The 25,823-nt window shown below is 36.1% G+C and overlaps 1 protein-coding gene across 6 annotated transcripts in view; it reads right to left on the bottom strand.

Moving 5' to 3' along the window:
- SYNE2 (spectrin repeat containing nuclear envelope protein 2) overlaps nt 1-25,823 on the bottom strand; it is a 415,658-nt gene that overhangs the window by 271,819 nt on the left and 118,016 nt on the right. For 5 of the 6 annotated variants that reach the window (XM_027842877.1, XM_027842872.1, XM_027842874.1 and 2 more), the window contains exons 15-27: nt 25,128-25,206; nt 23,372-23,559; nt 20,844-21,008; nt 20,019-20,171; nt 15,370-15,543; nt 12,564-12,722; nt 11,953-12,126; nt 7,515-7,649; nt 6,793-6,948; nt 2,844-3,061; nt 2,582-2,672; nt 932-1,044; nt 267-393 (exon numbers count right to left, since the gene is read on the bottom strand). In XM_027842877.1, coding sequence (XP_027698678.1) covers nt 267-393; nt 932-1,044; nt 2,582-2,672; nt 2,844-3,061; nt 6,793-6,948; nt 7,515-7,649; nt 11,953-12,126; nt 12,564-12,722; nt 15,370-15,543; nt 20,019-20,171; nt 20,844-21,008; nt 23,372-23,559; nt 25,128-25,206 — 1,932 coding nt within the window. The remainder of the gene's footprint in view (nt 1-266; nt 394-931; nt 1,045-2,581; nt 2,673-2,843; nt 3,062-6,792; nt 6,949-7,514; nt 7,650-11,952; nt 12,127-12,563; nt 12,723-15,369; nt 15,544-20,018; nt 20,172-20,843; nt 21,009-23,371; nt 23,560-25,127; nt 25,207-25,823) is intronic. The other variant, XM_027842876.1, reaches the window with a different exon arrangement.

Genomic DNA, 25,823 nt, shown 5'->3' with positions numbered 1-25,823 from the left:
ATCTGTGCCAATAGTAGCAATAAATTGTTATCCTGAAGTTCCTTTTGTATACTCCCCTTGACCAAAACTCACTTGTGAAGTAAGATCACATAAGAGATATACTGCAACAAAGCAGAATATCATGTGAGTCAATATTTGGAGAAGCCAGTCAATTCCTCAACAAATAGGAGAGGTCACATGAAATACTATAAGTCTATAATCATGGACAGTGGTAGTGTCTTTTCCCTAACAAACAGGAAAAAAAGATACTGATTACAACTATTTACCTGTAGATCTGTCAATTTATCTTGTAAGCAAGAGATATTCCTTTCCTTTTCACTAGGAAAATCAGAAAGAACTCTGACTTTGTTGATTTGTAACTGCATCTCTAGATTATCTCTCTGTGCATCATACCTAGGAAAGAAGAATTGACATTAATGAAGAAGGGATTTTATTTTTCACTGAGGCTAAAACACCCCCATAATACTTTAAAATGAAAATATCACCCTCAGTTACACATAAGGAAATCCCATATATAAGTTGAGAACTACATGTTCGAGGAAATAGACTTCTTACAAACTTATGAATAAAGCATAATAAAAGCATATCAAAATATAAAGCCTTCATAATTTATATCTTGTTCAAAAGCTGTGCTTTCAGAAAGGACAGAAGGATTATTAAGCCCCTACTATGTGCCAAGCACTGTGCTAAGTGCTTTACAAATATTACTGCATTTGAGCCTGACAACAAGCCTATAATTATCTCCATTTTACAGATGAGGAAAATGAGGCAGAGCAGAGTTAAGAGACTTGCCCAGGGTCACATAGCTAGGAGGTATCTGAAGCTAGATTTGAACTCAGGTCTTCCTGACTCCAAGCCCAGTGCTGTATCTACTGCTCTAACTCAATACCTCATTGCTTCTGCAATAGGCAGTTTATTTGAAATAATTTACCTTTCCAATAACTTCTTAAAAGGCACATCACCATCCTTCTCTACATGCCTTTCATCTTCCTGATGCTTTAATATGCTGAAATATTCTAAGTCAAAGCTAGCACATCCAGAAGCCTAAAAGAAAAGAAAAAACATTCAACACAACCTTTTCCAAATACCAATCATCTCCCAAAACTGCCACCTAGACCAGTTACTGATTCTTTATGCCAGTTAGGAGTTATAACAACATCATTTAAGATTCTCAGCTGAGACTCCACACTGCAGTAGCAAGGAAGACACCTGCTTGTAACTGGGGAGTCAGCAAAACAGAGGAACTGCCCTCAAAACATTTTAGAGAGAGGCTTCTGTCTACAGCCTCAGAGAGAAAATAATAATAAAAACTAGCATTTATATAATACTTCAAGGTTTACCAGATGCTTTACAAATAGTATCTCCTTTTGGTCCTCACAACAACCCTGGAAAACAGATGTTATTATTATCCTCATCTTAGTAATAATAATAACTAATAACATTTGTGTAATAGCTAACATTTATATAGCACTTACTATGTTCCAGGCACTGAGCTTTGCACTTAATAATTATTATCTAATCGATCCTCACAACAACCCTAGGACGTAGGTACTGTTGTTACCCCCATCTTAATAATAACTAATATTTATATAGTACTTTCTATGTGTGAAGTACTATGCTTAGTATTTTACTATTATTATCTCATTTGGTCCTGACAACAATCCTATGAGGCAAATACTGTTATTACCCCCGTTTTACAGATGAGGAAACTAAGACAAAGGTTAAATGACCTGCCCAGGGTCACATAGCTAGTAAGTATCTGAAGCCAAAACTGAACTCAGGAGGAGGAGTCTTCCTTATTCCAGACCCAGCACTCTATTCACTGTGCCACCTAGCTGCCCCATAAATAATGAGTGTATATTATATCTTAGTATATATTTGAGTTAATCTCCTATACCATGAGCATAATAATACTATGATAGCAATTGCTGATGTTCATGATGATAACATATAAGTTATTGTGAGAGAATTCCAGATGAGAAAATAAAAATTTATTGGGTTCTATGGGGCTTTCTTTTGCCTATTTCAATAAAATTTACTAGGTTACCTCTGAAGGTGGCAAGTTTCCCCTGTCTCAAGGTTTTTAAATGAAGGCTGAAGGACTATTTTTCAGGTACTTTATGAAGAGGATCTTTTTTTTTTTCAGACTAGATGACCTTGGAGGTCCCTCTGACTCTGAAATTCCTTGACTCTGAAATGTAGTACCTCAATTAACCAGAACCCTAATTTACCAACCATTCTTGATGAAAAAGAATCTACTTTATTGAAAAGTTTATCTACAGTGTATATTATAGTATTGAAGGCTTTCTTCACTAGACTTTCTTCTAAAAATCAGTTAGGTGATGCAATGGATAGAGTTCTAGACTTAGGGTTAAGAAGATCAAAATTCAAATCCTGCTTCAGACAGTTACTAGCTATGTAAAGTTGGGCAAATCATTGAACCATTCGCAGCCTGTTTCCTCATCTGTAAAATGGAGATAATAATAGCACCTACTTTATAGGGTTATTGTGAGAATCAAGTGACACTAAACATGAAAAGTGTGTTGTAAACCTTGGTATCATCATCATCCAGATAACATACCTCTTCAGGTAACGTTGCACCATTGGGTTTGGAAGGTTGTACCACCTTTCCAGCATCCCTTCCACCATTTTCAGATGCACTTAGAGGCTTCCTAGGGAGTAAGAGAAATTTGCATTTAAAAGAGTGCCATAAACCTCAAACTCTAAAAGGTAATACCGTCAATGTTAAAATGCTATGTAACTTATTTTGCTATAGGTTTTGGAAGAAAATGGTTTCACAAATGTTTTCCCTGAAAGTCCTCATGTTCTTATGAAATACCAACTTTTTATCAGACATCTGAGTGTTTTCAATAAGGGCCTGGAGCATCTTATAAGTCTCAGAAGCGGTATTCTTAATTCCATTTTGTCTCTCTCCATATTCTATAATTGTTTTCCTTATTTCTTGTCGACTTTCCTCTGAAGTCAGCTCTTCACTCAGCTCCCTCAGGGCTTCCATGTGGTGATCAAGCTGACACAGGATCCCTTCATCAGAGAAGCAAGCCTAATTAAAGAAATTAAACAGCAGACAAGGATTCATTGTGAGTCAACATGATTTTTTCCATAACGATTAGAAACTAGTGGATTTTCATAATGATGAGAAGCTGTTATCTTATTTCAGAATTTTTTTTATTTTTTACTGATACTCTTTGTTTTTACATCACATTACTATCTAAATATGTCTTTCTTCCCTTACCCAGTAAGTCATCCCTTGTAACAAAGAATAAAAGAAGTCTGACAATGTAATAAGGAGCATTAAGATTTATAAAGCACTTTACATTTATTATCTTATAAACCTGGGAAGACTTATAGGAACTGATGCAAAGCAGAGTGAGCAGAACCAGAAGAACAATGTGCACAGTAACAGCAATAGTGTAATGACGACCAACTGGGAAAGACTTAGCTACTCTGATCAATACGATGATCCATGACAATGCCAAAGGACTCATGATGAAAATTGCTATCCAGCTCTAGAGAGAGAACTGATGAACTCTGAATGCAAACTGAAGCATGTTTTTCACTTTATTTTTCTTGCTTCTTTTTCACAACACGGTTAATGTGGAAATGTTTTGCATAACTTCATATGTATAATTGGTATCATATTTCTTGCTTTCTCAATGGGTAAAGGAGGGAGTGGATGGAGGGAGAGAATTTGGAAGTTAAAACAAAAATTTTTTAATTAAATTATATTTTAAAAAATTTATTTTCTCACTTGATCTTCATACCTATCATGAGAAATAGGTACTATTATTAGCCCTATTTTACAGATAGGGAAACTGAGGCACACAGATGTTAAGCAACTTGCCCAGCGTCACATGGCTAGTAAGCATCAGAGGCTGAATTTGAATGAAAGTCTGTCCTGAATGCTAATCCAGCCCTTAATGCATTGGTCCACTTAGTTGTGTACCAACATTGGCAGTATTCTAAAATTATAGTCCCATATCTTGGCAAAGGGAAGGAGGGGATGCCATTGTATTATAAAAACAACAAGGGACTTTTGAAAGTAATAACAGCAAGCATTTATATAGTTCTTCAAGGTTTACACAACACTTTACAAATATTATCTCACCTGATCCTCATAACAACACTGAGAGGAAGGTGCTATAATTGTCCCCATTTTGCAGATGATGAAACTAAAGCAGAGAGAAGTTAGTTCAATTCGCCAGGGTCACACAGATAGTAAGTGTCTGAGGTTAGATTTGAACTTGGATCTCCCTAACTCCAAATCCAGTCTTCTATCTACTGCACCACCTAGCTGCCTCTAATATCTCAGTCTCTCCTGAAACAGTTTAAGCTTCGATGGAAGACAAAGTCTCCAGAACAAAAGTGCCACATTTTTTAAAGAACTTTTTAAAGAATTTTTTAAAGCCTTTAAAGAAGGCTTCTGATATCCACCTTTTGAATTCTAAGAGTCATAGAGTCCTATGTGATTCCATAAGGTTATCATTACTCAGAAATTAGAATGCACTACAAAGAGGATAATGCAGATGAGTCCATTTATTTCACCTCAACAAACATTTTTTAAGCACCTACTATGTGCCAGGCAGTGTACTAGGTTCAGACTTAAAAAAAAAAAGAAACAGAACAAAAGAGTTCCTGCCCTTAAGGAGGTTACATTCTACTGGGAGTGTACAACATGCATATATACAATATGCACATGCAAATATAAAATAATGGTGGTTGGGGGAAGGGACACCAGCAATTTAGGAGCTCAGAAAAGACCTCTAATAGAAAGTGGCACTTAAGCTGAGCTTTGTAAGGCAGCAAGAGGTCTCAAACAGTCAAAGGAGTAAGAGCATCTCATGTACGGAGCTCTCCTATACAAAGACAGAGGGAGGAGGTAGAATGTACATGGGGAAAAATAAGTAGTCTAGTTGGGCTGGAATGTAGAGTACATGAGGCTGAATAAGGAGCCTCAATAGATAGGTTAGAAACAGATTTTGAAGAATTTTAAATGTCAGAGGCATTTGTATTTATTCTAGAAGCACCTGGGAGCCATAGACATTTCTTGAGCAGAGAAGTGACATAGGCAGACCTGTGTTTTAGATCAATTTGGTAGTTGTGTAAAAGATGAGTTGAGGAAACTGGAGGTGGTACGGGGAAGAGCCCAGATGCTCAGAGTCAATAAGGAGGCTATTGTAATAATCTGAGCAAGAGGTGATGGAGGCCTAAACTGGACTGGTCGTGTGATGGATAAAAGATTGGAAACAATGTCACACAAGTATTGCCTCTTAATTGGCCCTCCTGACTTTTCTCTTCCCCTCTCCAATCCATTCTCCACATAGTTGTCAAAGTGACTAACCTAAGACAAAGGTCTAACCATGTCATTCCCTTACTCAACAAAACCAGTGGCTCTTTGTCATTCCTAGAATCAAATACAAACTCATCTGCCTGGAATTTGAAGCCTTTCAAAACCTAACTCCAATATCATTTTCCAGCTTTATTATTCATTGCTCCCCTTCAGATACACTATAATTCAGCCAAAATGGTCTTCTGGCTGTTCTTCACACATGACCCTCCATCTCCTATCTCTCTGCATTTGTATAAGTTCTGCCACAGGCCTGAATTATATTCCCTCCTTACCCAAATCTCTTAGAATCCCTAGTTTCTTTCAAAGTTCAGCTCAAGTCTCACCACAGGACCTTCACTGATCCCATTAGCTCCTAGGGCTTCTCCTCAAAATTACCTTACATTTCTTTGTTTATGTTTTATACATTCTTATATTTGTATATCTCATTAATAGAATGTAAGCTTCATGAGGGCAGGGACTGTGTCCTTTTTTGTCTTTGTATTTCTAGTGCCTAAAACAGTGCCTGGCACATAGTAGGTGCTTAATACTTTTTAACTGATAGTATAGAGGAGATTCTCTGTCAGATGCAGCCTGAATTAACTGGCTTATGATATCCCTTATATATCTGAATTAACTGGCTTCTGATATCCACCTTTTGAATTCTAAGAGTCATAGAGTCCTATGTGATTCCATAAGGTTATCATTACTCAGAACCTTAAAAAAAATTCTCCTATTAACTAGCTCCTACAGTACTGGCAGTTACTTACTGCGAGTGACTTTTCTACAACATAAAAGGGTTTTGAAAGTGTAAAGACTGGATTCTTGAGGACCCAATATAAAATAACTAAATGTGTGCCACTGTTTATATATGTGTGGACTATTCAATGAAAGTACTATGCAAAAATTCAAAATTGATTTTGGACTAACTTTGTAAGTATTCACAGAAATGACCCTTGAGGTGGGGGATAGTTTAAAAAAATCTGTTCAGCTTGACTTGTTTGAATCTTTGTTCTGACATGCTATTCTTCACAAATATTTCAAGGCTAAGTCTGGTGCTTAATCAGTAAAAGCCTACAGAGCATATCATGCTTTCCTAGAATACTTAGATCCTTCAAAGGTCACTGTGTCTATTTCAAAAAACCATAACAAGTATTATATCTCCTATATAACTAGCAAATCAAGGGAAACTAAACATCAATTATTGAATGAATTTTTAGTACCAATAATAAATGAAAGAATTTAGGGCAGTGGCAGAATTCCAAACTGGAATTGATAAACCTACAGAAAGACAGACCTGAAAATGATTTCCCTAGATCATTTAATCCAAACTCATGCCATTAGATAGAAATAAATCGGGATGGATACCAATGCACAGAAAGGGAGAGCTTACATGTCAAGGCATGGTCTCAAACACAATTAAAATGTTTAAATAGGAATCAGTCTACCTCATGTTCCTCAATGAGTCCCTTGGTCTTCCCTTTACTGAGTAATTTTTTCTCTTTATTTAGTTGCTTTTCAAGTTTTGATATGTTTTCAGTAAGCTTTTTTTCAATTTCAATTTTTATTCGATGAATATATAAACATATTTCTTGATGAAGATCCTGTAAAATAAAATAAACATGATGCTTTTCTCCCAGCTCCACTCATCAAATTTCTATCCATACTTTAATAAAAGTCAGCTGGAATGTAACTCCCATCCATGATCACTTTCTCCAGCTAGAAGTAACATCTCCTCCTCTGGATTTTTTTGCGTAGAAGACTTTATGCCTCTATTTGTACCTTTACATTCTAACCCATAGCGTAGTTATCTATGGACATGTCTTACCTCCCTTTCTGAGTTGTAAGCTTTTCACAGACTGGTCAGGGTATCTTCCTTAACTTGGTACTTGTAAATTTAAGTCATTCAATAAATACTTATTAAATGAATGAATGAACAGATAAATCCTAGAAACTAGCTTAGTCTAAACTGTTTGCTCCCAGTACAAATAAAAAACATGTCATGATTATCACGGGGCAAAGAGGGAACTAAAGTTTTCATCCCCATATCTTTAGGAAGGATGACACAATACCATTCCAAATAACAAAAATAATTTTGTTCTATTTTTAAAAAATAAAGAAATGTGCTTCTAGCCAATACAATGACATATAAATCTTATGGATATCTCACCTCCCACTCTTTAGAGAGCTCTCTGCTCGTTTCTTCTAAAGATTGCTTTTCATCAGGAGACACAATATTTTTTAGTTGTTCAGTAGCTTTCAAAAATTTGTCCAAGCTTTTACTGCTTAAAATGGATAGAATATCCTATAAACAAAGTACATAACAAACACATGAAAACTACATTATGTGCAAAAGATAAGAAAGAAAGGAACACCAGTAAAGCATTAAACCACAGAAGAAACAGAAGAAAACAAAAGGAAATTTAGAAAAGGATACAAATAAGTCAATTTTATTACAACCATATTAAATTTAATAACCACCTAGAGAAAATAAATTGTATGTAACAAAAACTTTTTCTTTTTCTTTTGAAATTTTCACGTTTGTTGATATTTGTTAAATAAATAGTTAGAAAAAAATTTCTCTAAAAAATTAAAATAACAAAGATATGAAGCTAAAAGCACATTCTAATTTTAAAACTAGTTTTTTGAAAGTTAGTACTAGGATATAGGGGACCAGTAGGTGGCACAGTCACCTAGGTCGAACACTGGGCCTGGAGTCAGGAAGATCTGAGTTCAAAGCCAATTTCAGACACTTACTAGCTATGTGACACTGGGCAAGGCACTTAACCCTGTTTGCTTCAGTTTCTTCTCCTGTAAAATGAGCTGGAGAAGGAAATGGCAAACCACTCCAGTATCTCTGCCAAGAAAACCCCAAATGGGGTCACAAAGAGTTGGACACAACTGAAAAATGACTGAATACTAACTAGGGTGTAAGAAAACTGTCATAGGACATCAACTGTAACATGTCTGAAGATTTGTATGAACACTTCCCTTTGTAAAGAGAAGCCACTATTACATTTCATGGGGCTAGAGAAGGTTCTTGCTGCTAAGTACACATTACTCTACTATATAATGGTATGGTTGAGAGATAAGGAAAATACTAAGGAACAGTGAAAACTATGGAAAATTAAACATAGCTTCGATATTGTGTCAGAGCAAAGAAAGGTGTGGGAAAGGCATTAAACAATGTTCACTATAAGCTTTCAAAGTTATGAATGAATAAGTTTGCTACATGAGCAACAAAACGTAGAAAGTGTGTAGAGAAGTAGTTTATGTCATATAAGTGCAAAGAAATTTCAATTGTTAGTGACAATTATACTAATAGGGAGGTCTAACAGGCAGTACAATACCAATATAATCTAACTCTTAATTTGGTCTATTTCTCTTTCCACCTAATCCTTATTTTCCTATCTTCTTCTCAAAATGAATTCTGAATTCTGCCTTGTATCCCTTTTCCTCATTATCACTAAGCATCTGCTAAAGTCTGGTAAGGGAGTATTATACTCCTTGCTCCCCAATTCCCCTTGTGGATTCTCCCAATAGCACCATTATCCAGTAAGCTCTTCTCTTGTTGTTCATGCAATCCATATTCATACCCAGTCAAGGATTCTGGTGGTTGTTGTCTAATGACTCTTTTTCCTTCCTCACTGAGTTCATCAACTAACTCAGTCTCTCTATCTACTCTAACTCTTGCCTTCATACAAAGGGACTTCAACATACATACTGATCCTCCCCTAAACATCTTAACTTCTCACTTCCTCAGCTTACTCATTTCCACCTTCTACTCCTCTCTTCCTCAGCTTCATGTAGAGATGGTCATATATTTGATCTTGGCACCACTCACAAGTGCACCACTTCTGTGATCATGAACTTTAAATTTTCTTCATCTGATCACAGTCTTTTATCATTCTATCTTTCCCTCTGCTTCATGACTCCCAACCCTGTTCTTAGCTTTTACTACGACCTCTAATCCTTTCACCCCTCAGTACTTTCCCAGCCTCCACCCCTACAGTGGCTATCCGCTCCTCCTTCCACTTGGTGAACAAATTGAATTCTACATCATCCTCTACTCACCATCCACTCTTCAAATGGAGTCACTTGCCCCTTATCTTTTTTGCTAATCATGCCATCCTAAACCTTGGATTATTCCCACCATCCAGTATCTTTATTTCTCTTTATGTGCTATTGAAAGAAGCTGGAGAAAATCATGAAACGATGATAAAACTGAGTTCACTATAAATTTGTTACCTAATCCCATCTATACTCTTACCACAGTAAGGCAATCCTCATTAATTGATTTACTATTTGACTCATCGTAGTAGCTATTCCAAGTTTTTTCATTTGTCCTCAAACCTGCCATGACTTTTCCTCTTCCTATCCTCTCAGTTGATAACCTTGCCTCACACTTTACTAAAAAAAAAAAAAATAGAAGCCATTTTCAGAGAGCTCCCTCTTCTCCCTGCCTCATCTCACCTCACCCAGATGCCTTCTTCCATTATCACACAAGAGGTGACCTTTCTCCTTTCTAAGGCAAACCCCTCTACATGCACCATTGATCTCATTCCATCCAGTCTTCTCCACCAAATTCACTCACTAATCTTCAATTTCTCTCTTTCTACAGGCTATTTCCCTGCTGCTTACAAACTCCCTCATTTTTCCTGAATCTCTGAAGAAAAGAAAAACCTCACTTGATCCATCCATCATCACTACCTTTCATTCTATATCATTTCTGTATTTTGTGGCTAAACTACTTGATAAAGCTCTCTACAATCAGTGCTTCTCCTCTCTCTCCCCTCTCATTCTCTTCTAAAGTTTTTATAATCTGGCTTCAAATCTCATTCAACTGGAATTGCTCAATTCAAAGTTACCAATGATATCTTAATTGCTAAATCTAGTGGCATTTTCTCAATCCTCCTCCTTTTGGACCTCTCTGAAGTCTACAATGCAGTAAATCACACTCTTCTCCTAGATACCCTCTCCTCTCTAGGTTTTTGTGACATTGCTTTCTCCTAGTTTGTCTCCTATCACCTGACTGCTCCTTTTCAATTTCCTATATTGGATCTTCATCCAGATTATGGTAACTGTGGGTATTCCCCCGGGGTCTGTCCTGGTGGCCCTTTTCCTTTCCTACTGGGTTATCTCATCAGTTCCCATAGAGCCAACTGCCATCTTTCTGCAAATAGATAATTCTCAGATCTATTTAGTCAATCCTAACATCTCTCCTGAATTCCAGTCTCATATATCCAATTGGATATCTCAAATTGAATATCCTATAGACATCTTAAACTCAATGTTTCCAAAGCTTAACTCATGATCTTTCCCTCTGAATCCTTTCCTCCTCCAAATTTCCCTATTACTTTTGATGGCACTACTACATAACCAGTCACCCAGGTTTGTAACCTAAGTGTCATTCTCACCTCATTTTCTCTCACTCCACATATCCAATCTGCTGTCAAGTCCTGTCATTTTTTCCTTTGTAATATCTATCATATAGGTCTCTTTCTTTCCTCTCAAACAACCACTACCCTACCATAGCCCTGCATCACTTCGTGCCTGGCCTATTACAATAGCATTCCAGGTGTCTCCCTACCCAAAGTCTCTCCCCACTCTAATCAATCTTCCATCTAGGTAAAGTAATCTCTTAAAGTATAGGTCTGACCATGTCACCCCCCTACTCAGTGAACAATAAACTCCATATTAACTCCAGGATCAAATATAAAAATCTTTTTTAAAGCTTTTCAAGCCCTTTAAAATTATGGCCCTTGGAAATTCTGTCAAAAACCAAACTTAGGGGGTAGCTAGGTGGTAAAGTGAATAGAGCTCTGGCCTTGGAGTCAGGAAGACCTGAGTTCAAATCCAGCCTCAGACACTTAACACTTACTAGCTGTGTGACCCTGGGCAAGTCACTTAACCCCGATCGCTTCACCAAAAAAAAAAAAAAAGCCAAAAAAAAAATCAAACTTAGGACTAAAGAAGGGAATCATAGTTGAAGAATGATGATTAGATCCTTTAAGTGGCTTTTATCAATTCAGCTGAATGATAATTCTTGATATGTGTATAGCACTTTCACACTCACTATCTCATTTGATTCTTAATTTTATCAGTTGGATAAGAAAGAGATCATCTTTTCTACTTACTACCTATGTGGTCTTGGACACTTTACCTCTGATCTTCAATTTTCTTCTCCACAAAATGAAAGTATTGAACTAGATGAACTCTGAGGTACCTTCCAGCTCTATATATTAACTCTATTAGCTCTATTTCACAAATAAGGAAAATGAAGCACAATTAAGTGACTTGTCCAAGGTCATAGTTGCAAAGCTAGCACTAAGATTAGATGGGTCAGGTTTCCTGAATCCCATTGCACAGCTATTTTCACTGAACCACTCAACATTGATAAAAGGTCTACATTAAAATCTGAATTATTTTTTCATTTAAATGAAGATTTTCTTTAAAACTGTAATTGTAAGTCACTTTTGCTTACTACTGGAAAACTCAAAGAGGTTAAAAGAAGATAATGGCATAATTTTTGTTTTAGATCTTAATTTTTTAATAGAGAAATAAGTACCGACAAATATTTTGCAAGAAATGATAATAGAGATTCCCACCTTCTTTTGTGAAATCAGGTCACCAAGGCTCCCTTTTTGTCCAAGGAGTTGCTGAGCCTTCATAATATCTGACTCAAGTTCCTTTTGTGACTTTTCAGATTTGGCCCTAACATCCATTTCTAGGGAACTCTCATATGAGGCCTGTAAGACAGCATCTAGCTCTGCCATGTTATTCTGTGAAGAAAAAGAGTTTTAAATTATTTGCATTTTACCCACTATCATAAAGGTTCACACAGAAGACAAGAAGTTTTTCTTCTAAACTTCGAATCTTTTCCAGGGCTTAGCACAATGACCTATAATTCAACTCAATTCAACAAAAATTCAAGTATCTATTAAACAGAGGAGTTGAAGCCAGATTTTAGAGGGCCTTGAATTCATACAGGAGGTACTTAATAAAAGTTGGTTGAATTGAAGTTTCTTTCAAATAGTAGCTTGATTTTTTCCATAGAAATTCTAATATACTATATTTATATGCTACTAAACAATAATTATTTTAAAGTGTAATGCAAAAATAATATTATGCAAGAAATTTTAAATGAATGGTAGCATTTTTTTTCAGACCACTAAAAGCTAAGGAATAAAATATTTAGAAAATGCACTATGTTAGAGACCTGAACTTTGTGTTTTGCTTCTTTGATCTGTGTCTGGAGCCCAGATGTATGGAAATGCTGGAGGAGTACATTGCTTGAAATATTTTGTGCTATTATTTGTAATGCATTTTCTTTTCTAGTCACATGTTCTTGATACATAGATCCTCGGGCAATCAGGTTCTATCGAAACAAATGAGACCATAGTAAGGTTCGACATTAATCCAGATGAAAATCATGTTCATAAAAAGCCATTAAAGATGAATCCAAAATCCAAAATGATGAAATTTACATAGCAAATGTTCTGAGTATTCCTTACATTGTCTAGCTTGGAGAAAGTCTGAGAATACAGTCTTCACACAAGTTTATCTTATGTAAGCACTACATACTACCTTGTAAGTAAGAAGGAAATACTTCATAAATAATTAAGAGCATATTTAAAGATATACATGTATACATAAAAATATATAAAATATAATGATCAAGTTCCGAGAAACATCCTGATCCCTTTAATGTTATATCTATTCAAAATTACATCCTTTATGTTGTAGATATCTTAGTATGGTACCAACTACAAGTAAAATAACAATATTTAAAAGATAAACTGGATATTAATCATCAGTATTAATTATAGGATCAGAAATTTAGACCTAAAAGTAATTTTAGAGACTCAAGGTCTCAAACTTTAGAAATCAAACCTCAAAGAGATTAAGGAACTTGACCAAGGTCACACAGGTAGTTAGTGACATGATCATAGATGCTAGAGCTTAAAGAGACCTCACAGCCCATCTAATCCAACACTTTCTTTAAACAGATGAGAAAACCGAGGTTCACAGAGCATTAGTGACTTTTTCAGATCCCCCATTCTCAAAAACATACAAATGAGCTCTCTATACTTGCTATAGAAATTATAGATAGATTAAATAAACACACAAAGCAAAGAAATGAAGATTTGCAAAGGAATTATTTCTTATTCTTATTGTTGGAATTTTCCATGTTCTCAAAACTCATGCCTGGATGGTTTTATGACTTAGCTGAAACTCAGTTAAGCTTTCAATGTTACATCTTCCCCAGGAAGGCTAAGTGTAATAGCTGCTACAACACACTACAACGTTAACTATTCACTTCCCCGATTCTCAATATGTTGGTTACACAGAAGTAAAGGCAGAACTGAGTCTCAGGGAAGAAAGAGTATGCTCTCTTCTTTAAAAATCAGTAGGATTCCATGCAATCAGTTAAGCTGTAGGCATCTAATCCATGGGTAAGTTTTCAATAGAGAGCTAATAATTCTTTATATTCACAAATCATACCTTAAAATGTAATATGAAACTAGACTTACTCATTCTCATTGTACTCTTGCAAGGAGACTTTTTTTTTTAATTAATCTCCATTCTATTGATAGAAAAACAAATTCAAAACCAAAGGCATTTGGCCAGGCAAAGTGGTGCACAACAGTCCCACATTCAGAAGAGGATGCCTTAGTGTTATTATCCCTATTTTACATGTTCTTAAAAAGAACACAGCCTGAAGTAATGGAAAGAGTAGCAAATTTGCACTGGAGTTGAAAGCTATCTCTGCTACCCATTAACTGTGTCACCTAGAGAGAGTCACTTAACTTTTTTGGGACTGTTTGCTACTCTGAATTAGATCATCTTTACAATCCCTTCTTGATCTTAAAGATCCCAAGAGACTTGCCAAGGTTACATGGCTAATAAGTACTGGGTCCTAGGCCCAGCATGGTGGTGGACATCTGTAATCCCTGTTCCTGGGGAAGCTGAGGCTGGTGGGTCATACCCTTAGGAGTTCTAAGCTTCAAGAGAGCTAAAGCCATTTGGGCATCCAAAACTATTCCAACAGCAGTATGGTAAACCCCTGGGAGTGGGGTGGGCCACTAGTCTGCCTAAGAAGGGAAAAACTGGTCTAGGTCAGAAATGAAGGAGGTCAAAACCTCCATGCTGATCAGTGATGGGATTTGACCTGTGAGTAGCTGCTATACTTCTGCCTGGATGCAATAAGGAAAGCCATTCTCCTTGGGGCAACTAGGTGGCACAGTGGATAGAGTGCTGGGTCTGGAGTCAGGAAGACCTGAATTCAAATCTGGACTCAGACACTTCCTGGCTACGTGGTCCTGAGCAAGTCACTTAATCCTGTTTGCCTCAGTTTCCTCATCTGTAAATTGAGCTGGAGAAAGAAATGGCAAACCACTCCAGTATCTTTGCCAAGAAAACCCCAGATGGGGTCATGAAGAGTCAGGCACAACTGAACAGCACCTCTTTATCCAAACAACAATAACCAAAGAATAAAAAAGTAAAAAAAAAAAAAGGCATACTTTAGAGCTGTGGTGTCAAACTCAAATAGAAACAGATCCCAGAAGGCTGCATTTTAACTTAGAAAATCACAAATTATCATTCTGTATATTGTATTGCATTTCATTTTGTTAAACACTTCCCAATTACATTTTAATCTGGCCAATGGGTAGAGTTTGAAGTCTCTGCTTTAGAAAACTTTTTGTCCATTTCTAGTGTCTCCCCTATAGGCAGAAAGGAGAATAACTAACCATTCCCTGGTGAGAATACATTTCATTCGAAAGGATTTCAAAGAAAAGTACTTCACTATCTCAGAGCCCCAAAATAAACTAGTGTCAAAGTTAAAAAGAGATAGATTTTGCAACTTTCCTAGGCCCAGGGTACTAGGTAGTAAATATTGTGACCACAGCATGGCACTGGCTATGAAATACAGGTTTCTTAGAACTTCCGTTATCAACACTGACCTAAATTGAAATATAAGATCACAGCTGTAAAATTGGCATTTGGCTTTTCTACATTTTTACCTGCAAAGATTCTTCCATGGAAGCTTCCACATAACCTTGTTGTTTGATAAAATCCAGAACGGGTCTGATTTCTGTTTCCCAGGTTGCCACTTGATCGATGAATTCTTCCATCTCTTCAAGTACTTGTAGGAGCTCTGTGAACTCTTTAATTAAAGCCTCATTTTCTTTTCCAGTCTACAATATACAACCAAGATTATGAAAGCAAAGCAGTGTATCCAGAATTATCCTTTTTTATGTGAATTACTTAAACTTTCTTTTCAATAGGTGGTCAACAAAATCATTATTCACAACTGACTGGCTGGTTATTCCTAGAATTTCCTATTTAATGGGGTTATCTAGGTAGACCATGTCAAGGAGGTCATCCAGGTCACCATGTCTTTATTCCTCTCCAAACCGTTCATCTGATTCTCTCAATCTTTTTCTACAATGCCCCAGAAACTTCTTCACCTTGGCCTCTCTCTCTGATTGGTTGGTTCTTCCCATAACCTCCATTTTAAGGAGGATGCCCAAACCAGTCATGTCTTCATTCCTCTCCAGGCTGTACTCCTGGCTCACTGGATTTTCTCTACCATGTCTTGGACAGGTACTTTCTTGTCTCCCCCTCTTCCCTTTTTCAGCTTCCTTTTATGTGTTTTCTTCTTCCATTAGAAAATAATCTCTTTGAGCGCAGGGACTATCTTTCTACTTGTATTTTTATTCGCAGCACTTAACACAATGTCTGGAACACAGTAAGCACTTACTTATAGTTGACATACTGGAAAGAACACAGGCCTCAGAGTCAATACAGCTAGAAACTATTTGAACCTTTCTCCTTTTAATGTTGTCTTAGGAAAGATCATTCTCCTCATAGACCTTGTTTAAGGGATAGTCATGGCCATTAACTTTGGGCAAAATAATTCCCTACTTAGGTTACTTAGTTTAGTGCAGGGGAATACCCTGACAATACAAAATCAAGTTGCAGAATATTTCTTTAATGTTTACCTATATTCCAAGATGGGATGATACTCTCTTGAATTAGGAGAAATGATGTTAAGCATCAGCACAGCAAGCAATGTAGCTGTGCATTAGAGTATACCAATGTCATTAGCCTTGGGATACACCCCCAATCAGACCCCTTCAGCCAGCAATGAGAGGTAATAAGGGGAATACCCAAAGGCTCAACTACATGGACAAATCACTCAACCTCTGAAGGCTGGGAGTCTCATAAAAGAGGAGTTCAGCAGGGGACTTGTCTTCAGAGAGCCTTCAAAGTTGACAGGTAAAGTCTCAGGCCAGAAGGGATTTTAACATTGAGAGAATGTAGACACTGAAGGAATTTGGACAGTGGTGTTCTAAAGCAGGAGAGTAGCGGTTAGCTAATGCAAGCTGTTAATTTGTGACTACAAATCTCGCACAAAAGAGGTAGTATTTCTTACTGAGAGCTTTTTAAGGGTAGAGTCACTGAGTACTGGGGACCCAATTAGGTCCTACCATAAAATCTTATTCGCTGCAAAATCTTGTGCAAGAGTCAGTTAACTTCCTTGAGTACCAGTTTTTTCACTGTAAAAAATTGGAATAATAATATTTGCTCTGGATACAATTGTTGTGAGGAAAGTGCTTTGTAGGTATTAAAACACAATAAAATTGTAATGCTATTACTATTGGGCCAGCGGATAGAGCACTGGCCCAGGAGTCAGGAGGACCTGAATTCAAATCTGGTCCCACTTTCTAGCTGTGTGGCCCTGAGCAAGTCACTTACCTTTGTTTGCCTCAGTTTTCTCATCTGTAAAATGAGCTAGAGAAGGAAATGGCAAACCACTTTGGTATCTTTGCCAAGAAAACTACAAATGAGGTCATGGAGTCAGATACAACTGAAATGACTCAACAATAACGTATTGGGATAGTGACAGCACCTGCCTCTCAGAGTTGTTGGGAGAATCAAATGAGATAATATTTCTAAAGCATTTAGCACAATGCCTGACACATAGTAGGCGCTCTATAAAAATGCTTATTCTCTTCCCCTGCTAATTAGCTCCCTGGCTAGTTAACATCTGCCACTTTCACTATAGTTGTGAAATTGCTTTCTATGAGACATATTTCCAAAAATGCAATAATTATACTTAATTTGTAGGATCTTTTACTAAACTCCTCACTTACCACTAAAGAATGAAATATTTAGAGGATGTACTGCTATGTTTAACAAAAACCTGTACTTTATCTTTGGCTTAATCTATGCTAAAGGTCAGGTGTATGGAAGTGTTAGAGCAGCACCTGCAATATGTTGTGTAATTATGCTTCTCAAGTCACATAAATCCTCAGGCAATCAGGTATACTGCTAAAATAATCTCTCTTTCAACCAGTTGTTTCCCATATATACATCAAAATATGGAAGAACTCTTGAAAGATATATCCACAGAGACAACCGTATTCAGCTATCCACTCATTGTTAATATATCAGCTGAGGTATAAAACAAGAAGATGTATGCTCACCAAGTTATTCAACAATGTCCTAGAGGAGATTCATTACAAAGACCAAATTGAAGAGGGTTTGCCTATTACAGTTAATTACTTAGTGATGTTCCTGTGTGAATCTGGACAATGATGTCTTCAAGGTGACCCTGGGTTCTTAATGACACGCATTTCCACAGCACTCTAACCTTTACAACAAATCTTTAAGTTCGGTAATAAAAGTAGTATGATGTATGTTTTTGCAGACGAGAAAATTAATGCCTAGACTTAAGGTCACCCAGGTGATTGAACCTCAAGAGCTACAACCTTATTGCTATAATAAGGCCACCCTAGTTAAACTCAAGTTCTGGCAGGTCCTATTGAGCAAGAAGGGGCAGCTAGGTGGTGCAGTGGATAGAGTACTGGGCCTGGAATCAGGAACACATATCTCCCTGTGTTCGAATCTGGCCTCAGACTTACTAGTTATGTGACCCTGGGCAAGCCACTTAACCCTGTTTGCTTCAGTTTCCTCATCTATAAAATGAGCTGGAGAAGGAAATGGCAAACCACTCCAGTATCTTTGCCAAGATAATCCCAAATGAGGTCACGAAGAATTGGATGTGACTAAAACAAATGAACAACAACAACAACACCAAGTGAGAAAGGTTTCGGGTACAGGCTTAACAACAGCCTGAGGTCCAAAATAGCAAATTTCAAGAGAGGCTTCTCTTCTGAACACTAGATACCTTATTATAATTTTGATTTGACCAGAGCAATTAATGAAATTTGCTACTAAGATGTAGATGGGTTTCAATCACATAGTTTTGGAATTACTAAAGTATATTTGAAAGGTACTTAATGTTTTCTGCACACATTTTATTCCCTTTTACATGTTCATTTCAATTACCTAATTTCATTCTCCCAGTAAGTTAAGAGAGAGCTATATAGAACTGGTATTATTATTTTCATTTCACAGACTAAGAAGCTGAGGTACATAGGTTGCTGAAGTGCACTCAGCAAGTTTCCATTAATTAGTAATAATTAGAGTAAAATAGCAATCAATAGCTTAGTGTCTGTAAAACTGAACAAGACCTTAATAACGGAGGTAATGGAGAGCACTGTCATTATGTGCACAGCTGTAGGTGATTACCAGAGACAGAGAAAGATAAAGGCAGGAGCAACACCAGTAGATACGAAAAGCCTGCAGGCTTCTGGTGCTTGAACACTGCCAGCTATCACTGTCTGCTCCATGACCATTCAGGACACAATTCCATGTAGTTCGCCTCTCTAAATCTGATTCTTTGGCTCTGGAGCTATCTGTTGACATTCTTTCATTTTCCTTTTCCATAAACTCCACACTCAGTATCTTATTTCTTTTCATCAGACCAGATCTTAGTATGATTTCCATCAATGAGACTTTAACTCCAGTGAGAAATACCATCCTTATTCAAGACTCCCAGTGACAGGAAAGATTTTGCCCAAATACCAGTTAATTGAATAACTCAGTATCTTTCCAGGGAACTCTTTATGTTTTAAATTTTATCTGCTCTTCCAGGCTTAAGTCCATAGTGATATATCCAACAATGTTTATCAAAGAAAGATAGTAGGAATAATTATTATTATCATTTGAATTGCCCCGTGATTGCAATGGTAGAGGGAAATTCCTAGTCAAGAAATTCCCTCAGCACCTGCTTTACAATTTTTGCACTTTGGGACCTCTTTGGACAACTAACTTTCTCCAAATCACATAACTTGCCCAGCATCATATAATTAGTACATATCAGAGGTAGGTTTTGAACCCAGGTTTTGACACCAAAGCTCTTTATTCACACAGCCATGTTGTTGCTGTTCAGTTGTTTCAGTCATGTCTAGCTCTCTGTGAGCCACTTGGGTTTGTTTTTTTGTTTCTTCTTTGGCAAAGATACTGAACTGGTTTGCCATTTCTTTCTCCAGTTCATTTTACAGATACAAAAACTGAGGCAAACAAGGTAAAGTGATTTGCCAAGGGTCTCACAACTAGTGAGTGTCTGAGATTGGATTTGAACTCAGGTTTTCCTGACTCTGGGCCTGGCACTCTATACAGCTGCCTGTTATTTTATTATCATTCTCATCATTGCTAATAATAAAAACCAACATTTTATAACACTTTAAAAAATCTTTTCTTTTATCTAAATTGAATCTATACATTCCTGAAAGGCATTTTCAAAATTCCTGCATTTTACCTTTAAATGCTGAATGTGCTTCCTAAGGGCTTCGACTGAAATATCTGTTGAACCACCATGGGAAGTTAAGTTTTCTTCCAAAGGTAGCTCAGTATTTCCCATGCTATCAAGACTGGATTGTTCCTGTTCTTGGGTAAAATGAAGTTTCATCTCCTATTAAAAAATTAATGGTATAATTATTTTATCTTCATTTTGCTTGTTTATTTAGCTAATATATTTTGTTAAAACAAAAAGTCTCATAAGTTATAGATCCTGGCATAGACGAAAAATGCTTTTTACATTCTAACTCATCTAGCAATGATGTTATAAAAGAAAGAGGAGAACCACTAATGATTTTAGAAAAGGAGAGTGATATATATTACGTAGACAGCCATGTTGAAAACTGTCCGGGAGTGAGGAAACATTGAGAATTCAATAAATATAATAATTTCAAGTTATCCAGTAGGCCAACTAGGAGATTATTATAATAGTCTAGTGAAAAATGATGGAAGCCAAAACTAGGGGGGAAGGTAGTACAAATTAAGAGGAGGAAAGGATGAATGAAATACTATGGAGATAGAATCCAGAAAACTTGGCAACCAATTGGATATAAGAACCAAGGGAGAGGAAAGAGTTTTTAAAATAGCTCTAAATTTTCAAGAATTCCATCATCTTCTCAGTCACCTTGATATTATTAACAAAAACAGAGAGGTAAGGAAAAAGAAAAGATTCTATAAGGAGCAGGGTGGTGGGCATGGAAAAGGATAGAGATAATTTCAGTAAAAATTCTCACATTATTAATTTCAAATATAATGCTGTGCCACACAAAGTGGTTTCGTGACTTACAAACTGAGTTTTCTTAATGAATTTTGCCCATCTTTTATTAAGTCTTTTCAGTTCCTTATTAATAGACAATCCAACTTGTTGATTACTGACATCAATTAAAAATTTTCCAAACTCATTTGCAGTACTAAGTACTGAATTCCAACTTGCTAGTGTCTCAAAAGGAATCTGCAAAACATAAACGAATAATTGAATGAAATGATCTTTGGTCTTCTGATAAGCAATCCTCTCGAAGATTATTTTTTGCCTCCTTTCTTACCTAGCCTTAATCACTGAATGGTCACTGCCTCAGCCAAACTAAGAGAGACCTGTTAAAGACCTTAACTTAAAAAGGCCAAGTGCTCTCACCGCATGTAGGGCCATTTCCAGGCATCCTGATCTATATCTGGCCACTGGATCCAGATGGCTCCGGAGGAGAAAGTGAGACTGGTGACTTTGCACAGCCCCCCTCGCTGAAATCTAAATGTCATGGCATCACCACCCTGATGTCATGGTCCTCTTTGAGAAGAAACAAACAACATCAACAGCTAGCATTTATAAAATACTTTAAGGTTTGCAAAGAAACCAACTAAAATAGCAATAATAATGATAATGATATCAGCTAGTATTTATATAGTGCATTAAGGCTTGCAAATCATTTACAGATATCATCTTTTTCCCCCTCAAAACCCCTGGAAGTAAGTGCTATTATTATTCCTATTTCAAGATGAGGAAATTGAGCCTGAGAGAACTTAGGTGATTTGCCCAGAGGCACAAAGCTAAGTAAATATGTGAGGTAGGATTTGACCTCGGGTCTTCCTGAATCCAAATCCAGAACTCTATCCACTGCACCACTTAGCCCAAAAAAGCTGTTAAGTAGATGGAATTTGTCTTCAATGCAGTCCTAGCTCCCCACTAAACATTCTTCTCTCCTTTCTTGGTTCCCCCAGGTCCCAGGTGGCTCACCTATCTCTCATTCTCACAAAGCCTTAGTCTCAGCTAGATGCCACCATTAGCATCTGATATTTACTTCTAAGGTATTCATATTTCTTTAAGGTGCTATCCCTTCCAGAGTTATAGTCATCCCTTATACATCATGGGAGTTAGGGGCATGGCAACCCCTCTATTTAAAAAATTTTTTGGCACTCCATACCAGAGAAATCTGAATATTTTCTTTTTCTTTTATGGGGTATTTACAGTATTATAAGATAAAATATGTTGACATTATACACATAATTTATGCATTTCTGAGTTCCTAAACTTTTTCTGTGTTATCTGCTGGCCTTCATGTGTCATCTACAGCTTCCACAAAACTCCCCCAAAATTCCCATTTAAGTTCTTATGCTGACCCACAATATATCAAAATTGTGATATATCAAAACTGTGATATATCAAAACTTTAGCAGGGAAATTCCAGAGGTGGAAGAGATAATTGTATTTACATTTTAATAGGAGATTACTGGAGAGGGAAAAGTGACCAAGACTTCAAAGAAAGAATTTCTAATGGTAGAATTCTACGCACCATGACAAGCAGCTAGGTAGGAATATTTGTAAAGTGGCAACCATACTTGAAGGCCCTCCAGTCACATCATTTAGGTAACTACAATCTTTACTCAGTTATGAGGCTGCCAACACATAACATAGTATGAGTATACTGATGACTCGAAATCTGCTCAACCACACTTATAAACTATTTTATCTTAAAAACAGCCTAGTTTCTTTTGAATGATTTAACTTTTTGGAAAAGCCTCCTCAAACTCATGATGACTGGCTCCAATTAATTTCTAACTTCAAGGGATTAACAACATCCTTCTTCAGTCAAGAGAAACAAATTACTTCTAAATTACTTCACCAGTAATGGGGAGGGGGGGAATCATTGTGGATGGTTCTAAGAACTGAACACATAAACAGCAAATAGATCACTAATTTAAAATAAAAATAACTTTATCAACAACACGACCTCCTCCACACCAAGATGGCTAAATTGTATTTTGATCAAATTGTAGAAGATCAGAGCTAAAAGTGAAACAAGGGATCAGGTCCTCTATCTTCCCTTTTAAAAAAAGAACTAAATGAGTCCCAGAGAGGAACAGTGATACAAAGGCACAGAGCTAGTTAGTCAGAGAACTTGGATTTAAACCCAGCTTCCTGATTCCCAATGAAATGGTCTTTGTACTATGCCATATTATCTCCCCAACAATTCACAACCACCCCCAAAAAAAGGTTTTGGAGTTAGGATCTTACTCATTTTAAAAATGAAATTTAATTTAAACCATTCATTTATTTTAAATGTGCATATAAAATCAGTCCAATGCACCAATCCCCATTCAAAGAAGAAGACAATGATGTTTCAGAAAACAACACTAAGAAGAAAATGTTCCATTAACCATTTAGGCTTAAAGGGAGACAACATTTCCCAACTACACGCAAACCTTCTAAGAAGGATTGTCCTACACATGCCTGCTTATAACCCTGCAAACTCCTTTTCCTGAGTCTGAGAGCCAAGATGTCTAATAAAAGCAAAAACTCTTAAGTCAAGAGAGAAAATGTACCTGTTTTGGATGTTCCTTCCTTGATCCTTCCAACCAAGTCTTGAGGGAATTAAGGTTCTCCGTATATGTAGCCCAAGATAACAAAACTTTTTGCAGGGTGGATTTTATATTATACATACATTTTCTACACATAGAGATCTGAGATTCCACCATCTTAAACTGCTTGCTAATGTTCTGAGGATCTCCAGCTATGATATTTAACAAAAGAAAGGAATCTTAGAAAACATTATCATAATGTGACTAAAAGACTTTAATTGGACACATTTGTTCAAGTATGGCAAAGACAAAATTAAATAGGGATTATAACAATATTATCTAGAAAATATTCTCTTTGAATTATATGTTTATTATGTATGTGTGCAAAATTCCCCTGTGTATAAAGAATACCTAAATATTGTTTAGATAAATACATGGCACTTTCAGGATGTGTCAGTTCATCTTTGTGAGTTTGCCTACCCATTCAGATCACAAATCCTCTATAACTTAGTAAACAGTGTTCAAGCTATAGTGCCTATAAAATTTATAACTCTATGGCCACCTAGTGATGAGCCTCTGTGAACTTTTTTGGGCTGGTCCTCAGAACACATAGTCATAGTCTATAACCTGGCTCATATTCAAAGTTTTTCTAGTTTGTTAGGACACACCAGAGCTTGCATTCCTCTGGTTTAGCCTTCAAAAACTCAAGGTCACCTCTACAATGAGACATTATAGTAGGCCTTCAGTAGAGCATTCTGAGATAAAACATGAAAAGAATAAAATATTTTATTTTATTGTTCCCTTTTTTCATTACCTCACAATCATTTTCTACCCAGTTCCAGGCTGAATTTTCCACTGTGATTTAAAAAAAAAACAACATGCAAAACCAGCCAATACAATGATGTCATAAGATAATGAATATAATATTCTGTATATTATTTGTACCCTACCTCTCTCCTATGAGGGAGTAGGTATGAAACATGGAAAAAAGCTGGAAAAAAAAACATTAAGGCTCCAGAAAACAAATAATGTTTCATTATTTGTTTTCTGGAGCCTTAATGTTTTTTTTTCCAGTTTCTCAGAATTGTTCTTCCTTTTTAAAGAATTTTTCATTTTCACTGCTGTAATTGTATAAATTGCTCCTTTGGTCCTGCTTATTTTGCTTTGTATCAGTGATAGGAATCTTTCCATAATTCTCTAAATTCCTCATATTAGTGATTTCTTTTTGCACAATAAAATTCCATTTCATTTATTTAGCAAAGCTTTTTTCAGCCATTCCCCCACTGATGGGGATTCACTTTGTTATAATACTGTGAGGAATAGTTTGTCATATAGCAGTCCCTTTTTTTCTGTCTTTTACTTCCTTCAGATAGCTGCCCAGTCATGGAATCATTTGGTAAAAGGGTATGGACAATTTAGTCAATTTGAAATAAAATTTTAAATTCAATATTTCCAGGAGAAAATTATATACTCCAGAAATATAAACATGGAAAGGTAGGTACCTGTTGATTAACTTTAGTGACCAATCATAGCTGAAGAGAACAGATAAGGAAGACAATACCCTCCTCGTGGTAGAGAGGTAGAAAACTAAAGATTCAGAACATTATAAACGCTGCGTTGATTACATTACTTTTTTTTTGGCTGTACTCTTTTTTTCTTTGTTACAATGAAGGCTATAATAGTGGATATACTGAGAAAGAACTCTAACGTAAAAACAAAAGATAAAAGTAACATTCTAAAAATCAAATAAAACAATAATAAATCATTTGTATTATCTTACCTAAATTCTTGATCATTGTTTCACATTTTTGAAAGGAACTTTCAAGCTGAGTTAGAAACTCCTTTTCTTCAACAAATTTCTGTCCACATACAAAAGAAGAAAAAGCCATTTACATAAACAAAAGTGTTTAAATAAAACAGGCAAGAAAGAGAAAATGGTACAAATTTGAACATATTTTACATTTAATTAAATGCATAAAATTCAACTGAGAGAAATAAATGATAAAATCTTCATAATTAATACTATCATTTGGGAGAGTAGAAGATAGTAGAAGCTTAGTTATGGACTAAGATAATGTCATATATAAATTATTTATGTTATTCTTTCTAATATTTGTCAGTCATGATTTACTGGAATAAATTAATTTATAACCTTTCCAAGAAGAAGCTACTACAATGTTTTATAAACATGAATGCTAAATGTTAATGAATTTCCATAGAAATTTCAAATTCTCCTCACTTTACAAATACTACATGTTATTTTCATAGTCTTCATTTGGAACAATATTATTGAGATAGCACAGACAAAGATAGTGTTTTACATATATTATTTCACTTAACCCTCACAACAACCATGTGTGATAGATGCTATTTTATCAACATTTTTCCAGGTATGGAAACTAAGGCTAAGAGGGATTAAGTGACTTGCCTACAGTCATACATTTAGTGGCCAAAACAGTATTTGAACTCAGTTACT

This window comes from Vombatus ursinus, unplaced genomic scaffold (assembly GCF_900497805.2).
Source record: "Vombatus ursinus unplaced genomic scaffold, bare-nosed wombat genome assembly UNPS02014893.1, whole genome shotgun sequence".
NCBI lineage: Eukaryota > Metazoa > Chordata > Mammalia > Diprotodontia > Vombatidae > Vombatus > Vombatus ursinus.
Note: the sequence above shows the minus strand (reverse complement) of the source record. Positions and strands in the feature narration are given on the sequence as shown.